The following is a 14,844-nucleotide window of genomic DNA, read 5'->3' as shown; positions in this document are numbered from 1 at the left end:
TACTGCTATTTTTGGATTGTTTTATAGTTAGTTTTTGTAAGAGTTTCATTATATATTCATTATATTGCACAGATGGAAGAATAAATACTAATACTAGACAAACTATAGTAAATGTTCTGCAGGATTATTTATGTTCTTTGCCCCTCAGACAACTCAAACTCACACTAGATGCCACTAAAAACCTCACATTTCTCCTCAAATGCGTTGTCCGGAGCTGTTTGTTTCTGAGGAAATCCCTGTTTCCGCGGCAACTCTGATAGGATCAGTTTCCCTGGGTGACAGCTGATCCTCTGACGTAATCCTGAAACCGGACCAGGACGGTCTCACATGGACTCCACCTGGATCAGATCGGAGCCTGATAAACCCGCTCTCATTTGGAGAATTAACTTCCACCGTCTGTCTTCAAACGCCCCAGCATCCTTCACGGACGGACGAACTGGATGAACTGGACGGACTGGACGGACTGGACGGACTGGACGGACTTAACGGACTGGACGGACTGGACAGACTGGATGGACTGGACAGACTGGACGGATTGGACGGACTGGACTGACTGAACAGACTGGACGGACTGGACTGACTGAACAGACTGGACGGACTGGACGGACTAGACGGACTAGACGGATTGGACGGACTGGACAGACTGGATGGACTGGACAGACTGGACGGATTGGACGGACTGGACGGACTAGACGGACTAGACGGATTGGACGGACTGGACGGACTGGACGAATTGGACGGACTGGACTGACTGAACGGACTGGACGGACTGGACGGACTGGACTGACTGAACGGACTGGACGGACTGGACGGACTGGACGGACTGGACTGACTGAACGGACTGGACGGACTGGACGGACTGGACAGACTGGACGAATTGGACGAACTGGACTGACTGAACGGACTGGACCGACTGAACAGACTGGACGGACTGGATTCACTGGACAGACTGGACAGACTGGATGGACTGGACAGTAGGGCGGGGAATCACATGGTCCCTCACCATTTGAAGCGATACACGATACACGGCTCACGATACGATAATATCAGGACACATGCAATATCGATATGTTGCTCATGATATTCTACGATACATCACCATTTTTCAAAGAACCCAAAATATTTTAACCACATTTTTCTTCACAGCTTCTGGACAGCTACAACTAGTATTTATTATTTATTTATTATTTATTAGTATCGAAACGAGGGATGTCAAGATGAATCGGTTTATTGATATGTGTGATTATTCAGGTAGAGAAAAACTTATCTTGCTGTTTATGAGACAATATCATGACTTTTTCATTCAGAAAGTTCGATTTTATGGAAATAGGGACCAACAATAGTGCAAACAACATGAATAATGTAAACTCACGATGTTTCTCCTCACAATAATCGAAAAACTCAATTAAATATCGTGCCATAATCTAAACTAGACACTCGTTTGAGCAAGTATTTAAAAAAAAAAGTAAAAGAAAAGGACATGAACTGAAAATATAATGACTTTTTCTGTACTTATATTGAAATTATTATTATTTTGTGTTTGAGAGTTTTAAACTAAACATAATTGTGATGCTCAAAATTGGTTTGAAATGTCAGCATTGTAGAACTCTAGCTCATTCTAAACAGCGGCGCTCGAGACTGAACGTCAAAAACGATGTAAAACGCAAATAAACGAGCCGTGGAGCGCTGCTGACTCACTGAAGGTCAGATATAGTTTAGTATTTAACATCTTAAACTCTGCATTAGTTTAACCTTGTGACTGAGATGTGAAGCTCTATAAACTGCAGACGCATTTCTTCTATTCTTTTGTGAGCTATGCTAAGGCTATTAGCATCATTTAACATGTTTCCCAGCCCATACTTCACTGGGCCGCAGCTTAAGCGTTTCCAGATACACTCTGCTTATTTGTGCCACTTTGTTCCACGTTTTGCCGGTGGAAGTCCTTCTGAACCACAAGGTTTTCTCCTCCAACAAGTGGAAACAAGCCCCGAGTGTTTAGTTCATTCTGAAAAAACATGAGACTTTTTCAAACAAAGTGGCGTTTGCAACAGACGATGGAAACACAATTGTATCATATTATATTATATTATATCATGTCGTCATGTCATGTCATGTCATATCATGTCATATCATATCATATCATATCATATTGTATTATATTATATTATTGGAGATTCCAAACAAAGGCTCGAGTTTGGCAGTGGTTTGAGGCCGGGCGACCCTCCGACCGCCGCGGGAAACAGCCGAGAACAAGCAACTCGACTCATGTGTGCGACGACCAACGCCACAACCAACGCCACAACCAACGCCACAACCAACTCCACAGCCAACTCCACAACCAACTCCACAACCAACTCCACAACCAACTCCACAACCAACTCCACAACCAACTCCACAACCAACTCCACAACCAACTCCACAACCAACTCCACAGCCAACTCCACAACCAACTCCACAGCCAACGCCACAACCAACGCCACAACCAACGCCACAACCAACTCCACAACCAACGCCACAACCAACGCCACAACCAACTCCACAGCCAACTCCACAACCAACTCCACAACCAACTCCACAACCAACTCCACAGCCAACGCCACAACCAACTCCACAGCCAACTCCACAACCAACTCCACAACCAACTCCACAACCAACTCCACAACCAACTCCACAACCAACTCCACAACCAACGCCACAACCAACGCCACAACTCCACAGCCAACGCCACAACCAACGCCACAACCAACGCCACAACCAACTCCACAACCAACTCCACAACCAACTCCACAACCAACGCCACAACCAACGCCGCAACCAACGCCACAACTCCACAGCCAACGCCACAACCAACGCCACAGCCAACGCCACAACCAACGCCACAACCAACTCCACAACCAACTCCACAACCAACTCCACAACCAACTCCACAACCAACGCCACAACCAACGCCACAACCAACGCCACAACCAACGCCACAACCAACTCCACAACTAACTCCACAACCAACTCCACAACCAACGCCACAACCAACGCCACAACCAACGCCACAACCAACGCCACAACCAACGCCACAACTCCACAGCCAACGCCACAACCAACGCCACAACCAACGCCACAACCAACGCCACAACCAACGCCACAACTCCACAACCAACTCCACAACCAACGCCACAACCAACTCCACAACCAACTCCACAACCAACTCCACAACCAACGCCACAACCAACGCCACAACCAACTCCACAACCAACGCCACAACCAACGCCACAACCAACGCCACAACCAACGCCACAACTCCACAACCAACGCCACAACCAACTCCACAACCAACTCCACAACCAACGCCACAACCAACGCCACAACCAACGCCACAACCAACGCCACAACTCCACAACCAACGCCACAACCAACACCACAACCAACGCCACAACCAACGCCACAACCAACGCCACAACTCCACAGCCAACGCCACAACCAACGCCACAGCTAACGCCACAACGCCCACGCCACAGCCAACGTCACAGCGCCAACGCCACAGCCAACCCCACAGCGCCAACGCCACAGCGCCAACGCCACAGCGCCAACGCCACAGCGCCAACGCCACAACGCCAAAACGCCACAGCGCCACAACGCCACAACGCCACAACGCCAAAACGCCACAGCGCCACAACGCCACAACGCCACAACGCCACAACGCCACAACTCCACAACTCCACAACTCCACAGCGCCAACGCCACAACGGCAACGCCACAACCAACGCCACAACCAACGCCACAACCAACGCCAAAGCTACAGCGCCACAACGCCAACGCCACAGCCAACGCCACAGCCAACGCCACAGCGCCAACGCCACAACGCCCACGCCACAGCCAACGCCACAGCCAACGCCACAGCGCCAACGTCACAGCGCCAACGCCACAACGCCCACGCCACAGCCAACGCCACAGCCAACGTCACAGCGTCAACGCCACAGCCAACGTCACAGCGCCAACGCCACAGCCAACCCCACAGCGCCAACGCCACAGCGCCAACGCCACAGCCAACGCCACAGCCAATGCCACAGCCCCACGCCACAGCGCCAACGCCACAGCGCCAACGCCACAGCGCCAACGCCACAGCCAACGCCACAGCCAATGCCACAGCCCCACGCCACAGCGCCAACGCCACAGCGCCAACGCCACAGCCAACGCCACAGCGCCAACGCCACAGCGCCAACGCCACAGCCAACGCCACAGCGCCAACGCCACAGCCAACGCCACAGCCACAGCGCTAACGCCGCAGCAACAATGCCACAATGCCGGACGAACAGCACAGCGCCGGGGAAAGGCTGCAAAGAACGATGGCAAAATGGAGCGAGGAGAGAGATTTATAGGAAAACTGCTTGAAAATACTTAATCAAAGTCAAATTAAAGAGCGAAGGATTTATGAGGGAGATCGTTAAGTTGTTTCTCAGAACAGGAGCAGCACGAGAGGGCAGCTCTGGAAACAGAGGGAATGTTATACTATGGGAACAAAAGAATCTATTATAAACCGTGCAATTGTCCTTTGTTTACTCAAAATAAAAAAAGTTTAAATGATTATTATTCGAGCGTGCTGCAGAATGGTCGCTGATCTAAATATATTAAGCCATCTTAGTATTTTATGTTTATGTTGTTGTCGTGATTGTTACATAATGATTTACTTTATTTTTGACATGTTTCATTGCTTCTGGTGTCATTCTACAGGTTGTTTTTAAACACTTTATGAAGCTAAACTGCTCATTAAACAGCCGCGTTATCTCACAAAACCTCGTCCTGCACTAACATCTTCTCAAAGTCAGAGAAAAAGAGTTTTGTGTGAGGTGTGTTAAAGCAAACAGAGTGTTGCATCAGTCCTTTTTCTTCTGGAGAAAATGTGGCTTTCAAATATGAGCTCATCCTTTTGTAACTTGTAATCACAGCCACTGGAACTTTATTTATATGGCAAAAGAGGACAAAAGAGCTGCAGGATGAAAACAAACTGAATAAATCTCACCACATTTCAAAATAAACTCATGACATTCTAAAAACACAGTGGTAGTTTTTATGTCTTATTTGCACATATGTCTTTATTTTTATTTTATATGGGTATTATGTATTTTGTTTTGTTTTACAATAGCTTATGTTATAGAATAATACACAATTGAACCATATATACATATCAAAAACATATATATTTTTAAGACTGTTGAGCTGCAGCCATTTAAACTCTAAAATCCCAGTCCAAAAGCTCTAAAAAGCTGCAGCCGCATTCATACTTTCCCTTCATTGTTCAAACATTTTCACTTCTCAGCTCGACTCGCCCGTGATACAAACACAACACTTGTTTCCTACGACGCAATCAATTTCCCAGAGTTGCTATTTTTACCGCGCAGCTGCAAGAAGTCTATTGTGGCCCGTGTGTCTGTGTGTGTGTGTGTGCGTGTGTGTGTGTGTGTGCCTGTGTGTCTGTGTGTGTGCGTGTGTGTGTGTGTGTGTGTGCCTGTGTGCGTGTGTGTGTGTGTGTGCCTGTGTGTCTGTGTGTGTGCGTGTGTGTGTGTGTGTGTGTGCCTGTGTGCGTGTGTGCGTGTGTGTCTGTGTGCCTGTGTGTGCGTGTGTGAGTGTGTGTGTGTGTGTGTGTGCGTGCGTGTGTGTGTGTGAGTGTGTGTGTGTGTGTGTGTGCGTGTGCGTGTTTGTGTGTGTGCGTGTGTGTGTGTGCGTGTGTGTGTGTGTGTGTGCGTGTGTGTGTGTGTGTGTGTGTGTGCGTGTGCGTGTTTGTGTGTGTGTGTGTGTGTGTTTGTGTGTGCGCGTGTGTGTGTGTGTGTGTGTGTGCGTGTGTGTGTGTGTGTGCGTGTGTGTGTGTGTGTGTGTGCGTGTGTGTGTGTGTGTGTGTGTGTGCGTGTGTGCGTGTGTGACAGTGTTTCCATGGTGGGACGGCCCGGAATCTGCGACTCGTGCCAGAACGTGGGGAACCCCTCTGAAAAACAAGAGCGAGGCAGCCGCCCGACATCGGGAGGGAGCCGGGGTCCTAGAGGCGGCTGTGTCTTGCGGAGATCAAACTCTGGAGCAGGGCGGGCGGGTGGGGGGGCGGGGCGGGGGGGTGGAGGGGGTACGACTGCTATCGATTTGCAAAGTGGAGGTAATGTTAGATGATAAGAGAGGACGGGAAACGCCGAGAGCTACAGCGGCATTAGCGAGAGTTACAGCGGAGAAGAGCAGCTCTGACAGGCAGAACACCCAAACAACTCTAAGTGCACTATGTATCCCATCTATCACGCGCTCTTTTCTCATGACACACACACCCCTCTCCACAGACCCGACCTGTACATCGGTGTAATAGAATCTGAAGTTCAAATGCCACACTGTCCCGCATGAAAAGTGACATAGAGCGCACTTAAAATCTGACTTAAATATGGCATTTCTTTTCATTTTTGAAAGTGACGACCGTAATGAGCTACAGTCGCTAAGAAAATGTGTAAAAAGCCATGTCTTGCCAAAGGGCACGGCGGTGGGGGGCTCGAGCGGGAGCTGGGGTGGACGTTTCGATCAAATCAAACTGTTTTAGATTGTGTTTTAGCTACAGGACTTTCGATGGGCTGAAACAACAGACGTGCAACTGCACAGCACGAGGAGGCAGAAGCGGGCGAGGCAGATCAGGTGAAAAGGACATTTATTTACTTCTAAATATGGAATGACATGACAACATATTTTCTGTATTTCTGAATTTGATGCTATAATTTCATACTTTTCTGAAGGACACTTGCTTGATTGAGTGTCGATAAGTTTGCTCCTTTACACCTTTAACCAATAAAGTCTAAAGTCACAAACTGCTCACATAAAAATATGACCCGTCCAAACATATTGTATTTGTCTCTTTTCATATATTCAGTGTCTTCGATTAAAAAAGATTTAAAAAACACATAACACAGATGTAAAAGTGTGATTATGTGAGGCTCCTGAAGAGGAAGAGACACAGATGAATCAAAGGTTTTAGGAAAGAGGAAACACAAAGGTCTGATGTAAACCAGAGAGTGGATTTCCTCTGGACTTCCTCTGGACTTCCTCTGGATTTCCTCTGGACTTCCTCTGTACTTCCTCTGGACTTCCTCTGGACTTCCTCTGGATTTCCTTTGGATTTCCTCTGGACTTCCTCTGGATTTCCTCTGGACTTCCTCTGGATTTCCTTTGGACTTCTTCTGGACTTCCTCTGGACTTCTTCTGGACTTCCTCTGGACTTCTTCTGGACTTCCTCTGGACTTCCTCTGGACTTCCTCTGGACTTCCTCTGGACTTCCTCTTCTCCTCAGGTCAATGCTCTGTCTCCAGACTAACGTCCAAATCAGTGAAACTGCTGATATTCCTCCAAACCAGGATTTGACTTTGAGGACTAAAGCGGAACCAAACCTAGACTAAACGGATGGACGAAGCAGGAGCTAAATTAGGGCTGTAATGAAGGACAAAATCAGAAATGACCAAAGAGCTAACAAGGAACAAAACCAGGAGTAAAATGGGACTAAATTACAAAACTAAACTATAGAACTACACCAGCGATAAACCAGGACTAAACAAGGTTAAATCAGAGTAATTTATAGGATCATGCTAGAGCCAAAAATAGACTAAACAAGGACCAAACCATTCATCAATTATATGACAATTCAGAACTAAACAAGAACCAAGACAGGACTAAAGCGTAAGACTGAACCAGAACTAACGCAAGTAAACTAAAACAAGGACTGAACTCATACTGAACCAGGTCCAAGTCAGGAGTAAACCAGGACTAAATCAGAACCAGGTCCAAGTCAGGAGTAAACCAGGACTAAATCAGAACCAGGTCTATGTCAGGAGTAAACCAGGACTAAATCAGAACCAGGTCCAAGTCAGGAGTAAACCAGGACTAAATCAGAACCAGGTCTATGTCAGGAGTAAACCAGGACTAAATCAGAACCAGGTCCAAGTCAGGAGTAAACCAGGACTAAATCAGAACCAGGTCCAAGTCAGGAGTAAACCAGGACTAAATCAGAACCAGGTCCAAGTCAGGAGTAAACCAGGACTAAATCAGAACCAGGTCTATGTCAGGAGTAAACCAGGACTAAATCAGAACCAGGTCTATGTCAGGAGTAAACCAGGACTAAATCAGAACCAGGTCCAAGTCAGGAGTAAACCAGGACTAAATCAGAACCAGGTCCAAGTCAGGAGTAAACCAGGACTAAATCAGAACCAGGTCTATGTCAGGAGTAAACCAGGACTAAATCAGAACCAGGTCCAAGTCAGGAGTAAACCAGGACTAAATCAGAACCAGGTCCAAGTCAGGAGTAAACCAGGACTAAATCAGAACCAGGTCTATGTCAGGAGTAAACCAGGACTAAATCAGAACCAGGTCCAAGTCAGGAGTAAACCAGGACTAAATCAGAACCAGGTCCAAGTCAGGAGTAAACCAGGACTAAATCAGAACCAGGTCCAAGTCAGGAGTAAACCAGGACTAAATCAGAACCAAGTTTATGTCAGGAGTAAACCAGGACTAAATCAGAACCAGGTCTATGTCAGGAGTAAACCAGGACTAAATCAGAACCAGGCCCAAGTCAGGAGTAAACCAGGACTAAATCAGAACCAGGTCCAAGTCAGGAGTAAACCAGAACTAAATCAGAACCAGGCCCAAGTCAGGAGTAAACCAGGACTAAATCAGAACTGGATTATAAAACAAAATCAGAGCTAAACAAGGACAAAACTGGGACTATTCCATAAAGTCTAAACCAAGACGAAACCAGAACCAGGTCCAAACGAGACTGAAATGCAGATCTAAAGAAGGACTAAACCAGTAACTTAACCATAGATCTTAACTGATTTCCTTTGGACTTCTTCTGGACTTCCTCTGGACTTCTTCTGGACTTCTTCTGGACTTCTTCTGGACTTCCTCTGGACTTCTTCTGGACTTCCTCTGGACTTCCTCTTCTCCTCAGGTCAATGCTCTGTCTCCAGACTAACGTCCAAATCAATGAAACTGCTGAAATTCCTCCAAACCAGGATTTGACTTTGAGGACTAAAGCGGAACCAAACCTAGACTAAACGGATGGACGAAGCAGGAGCTAAATTAGGGCTGTAATGAAGGACAAAATCAGAAATGACCAAAGAGCTAACAAGGAACAAAACCAGGAGTAAAATGGGACTAAATTACAAAACTAAACTATAGAACTACACCAGCGATAAACCAGGACTAAACAAGGTTAAATCAGAGTAATTTATAGGATCATGCTAGAGCCAAAAATAGACTAAACAGGACCAAACCATTCATCAATTATATGACAATTCAGAACTAAACAAGAACCAAGACAGGACTAAAGCGTAAGACTGAACCAGAACTAACGCAAGTAAACTAAAACAAGGACTGAACTCATACTGAACCAGGTCCAAGTCAGGAGTAAACCAGGACTAAATCAGAACCAGGTCCAAGTCAGGAGTAAACCAGGACTAATCAGAACCAGGTCTATGTCAGGAGTAAACCAGGACTAAATCAGAACCAGGTCTATGTCAGGAGTAAACAAGGACTAAATCAGAACCAGGTCTATGTCAGGAGTAAACCAGGACTAAATCAGAACCAGGTCCAAGTCAGGAGTAAACCAGGACTAAATCAGAACCAGGTCCAAGTCAGGAGTAAACCAGGACTAAATCAGAACCAGGTCCAAGTCAGGAGTAAACCAGGACTAATCAGAACCAGGTCTATGTCAGGAGTAAACCAGGACTAAATCAGAACCAGGTCTATGTCAGGAGTAAACAAGGACTAAATCAGAACCAGGTCCAAGTCAGGAGTAAACCAGGACTAAATCAGAACCAGGTCTATGTCAGGAGTAAACCAGGACTAAATCAGAACCAGGTCTATGTCAGGAGTAAACCAGGACTAAATCAGAACCAGGTCCAAGTCAGGAGTAAACCAGGACTAAATCAGAACCAGGTCTATGTCAGGAGTAAACCAGGACTAAATCAGAACCAGGTCCAAGTCAGGAGTAAACCAGGACTAAATCAGAACCAGGTCTATGTCAGGAGTAAACCAGGACTAAATCAGAACCAGGTCTATGTCAGGAGTAAACCAGGACTAAATCAGAACCAGGTCCAAGTCAGGAGTAAACCAGGACTAAATCAGAACCAGGTCTATGTCAGGAGTAAACCAGGACTAAATCAGAACCAGGTCCAAGTCAGGAGTAAACCAGGACTAAATCAGAACCAGGTCTATGTCAGGAGTAAACCAGGACTAAATCAGAACCAGGTCCAAGTCAGGAGTAAACCAGGACTAAATCAGAACCAGGTCCAAGTCAGGAGTAAACCAGGACTAAATCAGAACCAGGTCCAAGTCAGGAGTAAACCAGGACTAAATCAGAACCAGGTCCAAGTCAGGAGTAAACCAGGACTAAATCAGAACCAGGTCCAAGTCAGGAGTAAACCAGGACTAAATCAGAACCAGGTCCAAGTCAGGAGTAAACCAGGACTAAATCAGAACCAGGTCCAAGTCAGGAGTAAACCAGGACTAAATCAGAACCAGGTCCAAGTCAGGAGTAAACCAGGACTAAATCAGAACCAGGTCCAAGTCAGGAGTAAACCAGGACTAAATCAGAACCAGGTCCAAGTCAGGAGTAAACCAGGACTAAATCAGAACCAGGTTTATGTCAGGAGTAAACCAGGACTAAATCAGAACCAGGTCTATGTCAGGAGTAAACCAGGACTAAATCAGAACCAGGCCCAAGTCAGGAGTAAACCAGGACTAAATCAGAACCAGGTCCAAGTCAGGAGTAAACCAGAACTAAATCAGAACTAGGCCCAAGTCAGGAGTAAACCAGGACTAAATCAGAACTGGATTATAAAACAAAATCAGAGCTAAACAAGGACAAAACTGGGACTATTCCATAAAGTCTAAACCAAGACGAAACCAGAACCAGGTCCAAACGAGACTGAAATGCAGATCTAAAGAAGGACTAAACCAGTAACTTAACCATAGATCTTAACTGATTTCCTTTGGACTTCTTCTGGACTTCCTCTGGACTTCTTCTGGACTTCCTCTGGACTTCCTCTGGACTTCCTCTGGACTTCCTCTGGACTTCCTCTTCTCCTCAGGTCAATGCTCTGTCTCCAGACTAACGTCCAAATCAGTGAAACTGCTGATATTCCTCCAAACCAGGATTTGACTTTGAGGACTAAAGCGGAACCAAACCTAGACTAAACGGATGGACGAAGCAGGAGCTAAATTAGGGCTGTAATGAAGGACAAAATCAGAAATGACCAAAGAGCTAACAAGGAACAAAACCAGGAGTAAAATGGGACTAAATTACAAAACTTAACTATAGAACTACACCAGCGATAAACCAGGACTAAACAAGGTTAAATCAGAGTAATTTATAGGATCATGCTAGAGCCAAAAATAGACTAAACAAGGACCAAACCATTCATCAATTATATGACAATTCAGAACTAAACAAGAACCAAGACAGGACTAAAGCGTAAGACTGAACCAGAACTAACGCAAGTAAACTAAAACAAGGACTGAACTCATACTGAACCAGGTCCAAGTCAGGAGTAAACCAGGACTAAATCAGAACCAGGTCCAAGTCAGGAGTAAACCAGGACTAATCAGAACCAGGTCTATGTCAGGAGTAAACCAGGACTAAATCAGAACCAGGTCTATGTCAGGAGTAAACAAGGACTAAATCAGAACCAGGTCCAAGTCAGGAGTAAACCAGGACTAAATCAGAACCAGGTCTATGTCAGGAGTAAACCAGGACTAAATCAGAACCAGGTCTATGTCAGGAGTAAACAAGGACTAAATCAGAACCAGGTCCAAGTCAGGAGTAAACCAAGACTAAATCAGAACCAGGTCCAAGTCAGGAGTAAACCAGGACTAAATCAGAACCAGGTCCAAGTCAGGAGTAAACCAGGACTAAATCAGAACCAGGTCTATGTCAGGAGTAAACCAGGACTAAATCAGAACCAGGTCCAAGTCAGGAGTAAACCAGGACTAAATCAGAACCAGGTCCAAGTCAGGAGTAAACCAGGACTAAATCAGAACCAGGTCCAAGTCAGGAGTAAACCAGGACTAAATCAGAACCAGGTCTATGTCAGGAGTAAACCAGGACTAAATCAGAACCAGGTCTATGTCAGGAGTAAACCAGGACTAAATCAGAACCAGGTCCAAGTCAGGAGTAAACCAAGACTAAATCAGATCCAGGTCCAAGTCAGGAGTAAACCAGGACTAAATCAGAACCAGGTCTATGTCAGGAGTAAACCAGGACTAAATCAGAACCAGGTCCAAGTCAGGAGTAAACCAGGACTAAATCAGAACCAGGCCCAAGTCAGGAGTAAACCAGGACTAAATCAGAACCAGGTCCAAGTCAGGAGTAAACCAGGACTAATCAGAACCAGGTCTATGTCAGGAGTAAACCAGGACTAAATCAGAACCAGGTCTATGTCAGGAGTAAACAAGGACTAAATCAGAACCAGGTCCAAGTCAGGAGTAAACCAGGACTAAATCAGAACCAGGTCTATGTCAGGAGTAAACCAGGACTAAATCAGAACCAGGTCTATGTCAGGAGTAAACAAGGACTAAATCAGAACCAGGTCCAAGTCAGGAGTAAACCAAGACTAAATCAGAACCAGGTCCAAGTCAGGAGTAAACCAGGACTAAATCAGAACCAGGTCCAAGTCAGGAGTAAACCAGGACTAAATCAGAACCAGGTCTATGTCAGGAGTAAACCAGGACTAAATCAGAACCAGGTCCAAGTCAGGAGTAAACCAGGATTAAATCAGAACCAGGTCCAAGTCAGGAGTAAACCAGGACTAAATCAGAACCAGGTCCAAGTCAGGAGTAAACCAGGACTAAATCAGAACCAGGTCTATGTCAGGAGTAAACCAGGACTAAATCAGAACCAGGTCTATGTCAGGAGTAAACCAGGACTAAATCAGAACCAGGTCCAAGTCAGGAGTAAACCAAGACTAAATCAGATCCAGGTCCAAGTCAGGAGTAAACCAGGACTAAATCAGAACCAGGTCTATGTCAGGAGTAAACCAGGACTAAATCAGAACCAGGTCCAAGTCAGGAGTAAACCAGGACTAAATCAGAACCAGGCCCAAGTCAGGAGTAAACCAGGACTAAATCAGAACCAGGTCTATGTCAGGAGTAAACCAGGACTAAATCAGAACTGGATTATAAAACAAAATCAGAGCTAAACAAGGACAAAACCGGGACTATTCCATAAAGTCTAAACCAAGACGAAACCAGAACCAGGTCCAAACGAGACTGAAATGCAGATCTAAAGAAGGACTAAACCAGTAACTTAACCATAGATCTTAACCAGGACTAAACCGCACAAACTGAGCTGAAACGTACGGCATGTAAACAGAAAAACAGAACGTACAGACACATTATCTCTGGTGTTGTTTCCTGCTGGTCTGTGCGTCTGGAGACAGCGGTGGGTTCAGACTACACGTGTTTAAGCTGCTCACGTTTCCCTTCTTTAGCCTAATCAGTGAAATTGCTGTTTGTAAACCTCCTTCAGCGCAAACATCTGGGAGCAGTCGCCTGTCCCTCCACAAACACTGCATTTGTGATGGGCCCGCGCTCAACGGAAACTCGGTGCAAATGTGTAAAAATACAGCACAGTGAGCATTAATGTGGACCACATGTGGACTCTGGCAGAGCGAGAGAGTCCAGGGACGTCTCCAAATCTACACCATTGAAAATAAATAAAAGACACTTCATTCCAGATTGTTTAAGGGTGAGATTCAGCCAGCGGTGTCGGAACATGTGTAATGTTGCACTCGTCGTGTTGTAGATATGTAAAATTGGAGAAAAGTGGGTTTTCTGTGATAAAAACTATTCAAAAATGAACCAGAAAGAGACAGAGAACGTCCCAAATAAGCAAAAATATCAGCGCTTTTGTGCTTTGCCGGCACATTTTACCACGTTCCAGATGCTTTGGTAAAATATTGAAATACTGAGTGAGCACTCCCAGTTTCAACATTTGTATTATACCTATTATTTGACATTGGTGACATTTAAGGGTGTTTTAAACCTACACTATTATAAATCCATTTTACAGCATGAAAACATTTACCTTTATTCATGATTCTTCCATAATTTGATCATTTAAAGTGCAATTGAAAAACACAGAAAAACGACTCAAAATCATATATCATCCCGCAGTGATCAGGATCAGACCAAATAAATTGCCATTTTTAAGTTTTTTTAACGTTTTTATAGACCAATGTGATCAATAAAGTCATTTCCTCTCGTTCATCCCTCAGTTGTATTCAGTGTCCTCATTTTTCTTTTACCTTGGGCCTTCTCCACAAACATGACCTTGGAGTCGGGCTGGAAGTTGTGCCCCTCCAGGACCAGGGGGAGCCCTCCGGAACCGGGACACGTCTCCGCGCTCTGCTTGTCCACCAGCGGCAGCTCCTGGGCCGATCTCTGAGCTGAGGGAGAGAGAGAGCGCGGTTAGACCCACCCACCAGGCAAGCCCGAGCATCCAGACCAAAGAGACAAACTACACCTTTCTGTGATTACGGCCCAATATGACATGGTGTGCAGGAGTTAGAGCCGAGTTGTGGGTGATTAGAGTCGGGAAAAATGTGAAAAGCAAATAGAAACGTGGACAAATATGAGGTTAAATCGGCTGTTAAAGCGTTCACGGTGAATGTGTGTGTCTGGAATGGCATCTGGCTTATTAAGCAGCAGGATTTATGAAGCACGAGTACCAAGTGAGTCATGTGGTGTTCTGGGAGTATTTCTATGTTAAAGCTCGTCACGATATGTTACTGCAGAAAACAGCACAATAAGACTAAACAAAGCAAGAACTACACTATGGAA

At 45.6% G+C, this 14,844-nt stretch overlaps 1 protein-coding gene across 1 annotated transcript in view; it reads right to left on the bottom strand.

Moving 5' to 3' along the window:
* nfatc1 (nuclear factor of activated T cells 1) overlaps nt 1–14,844 on the bottom strand; it is a 75,383-nt gene that overhangs the window by 37,088 nt on the left and 23,451 nt on the right. The window contains exon 6 of the mRNA XM_072448140.1: nt 14,310–14,450. Within this exon, the coding sequence (XP_072304241.1) occupies nt 14,310–14,450 (141 nt within the window). The remainder of the gene's footprint in view (nt 1–14,309; nt 14,451–14,844) is intronic.

This window comes from Eucyclogobius newberryi, unplaced genomic scaffold (genome assembly GCF_026437365.1).
Source record: "Eucyclogobius newberryi isolate DKJ021-1_F unplaced genomic scaffold, fEucNew1.0.hap1 SCAF_16, whole genome shotgun sequence".
Classification (NCBI taxonomy): domain Eukaryota; kingdom Metazoa; phylum Chordata; class Actinopteri; order Gobiiformes; family Gobiidae; genus Eucyclogobius; species Eucyclogobius newberryi.
This window is presented reverse-complemented; position numbering and strand designations above follow the sequence as displayed.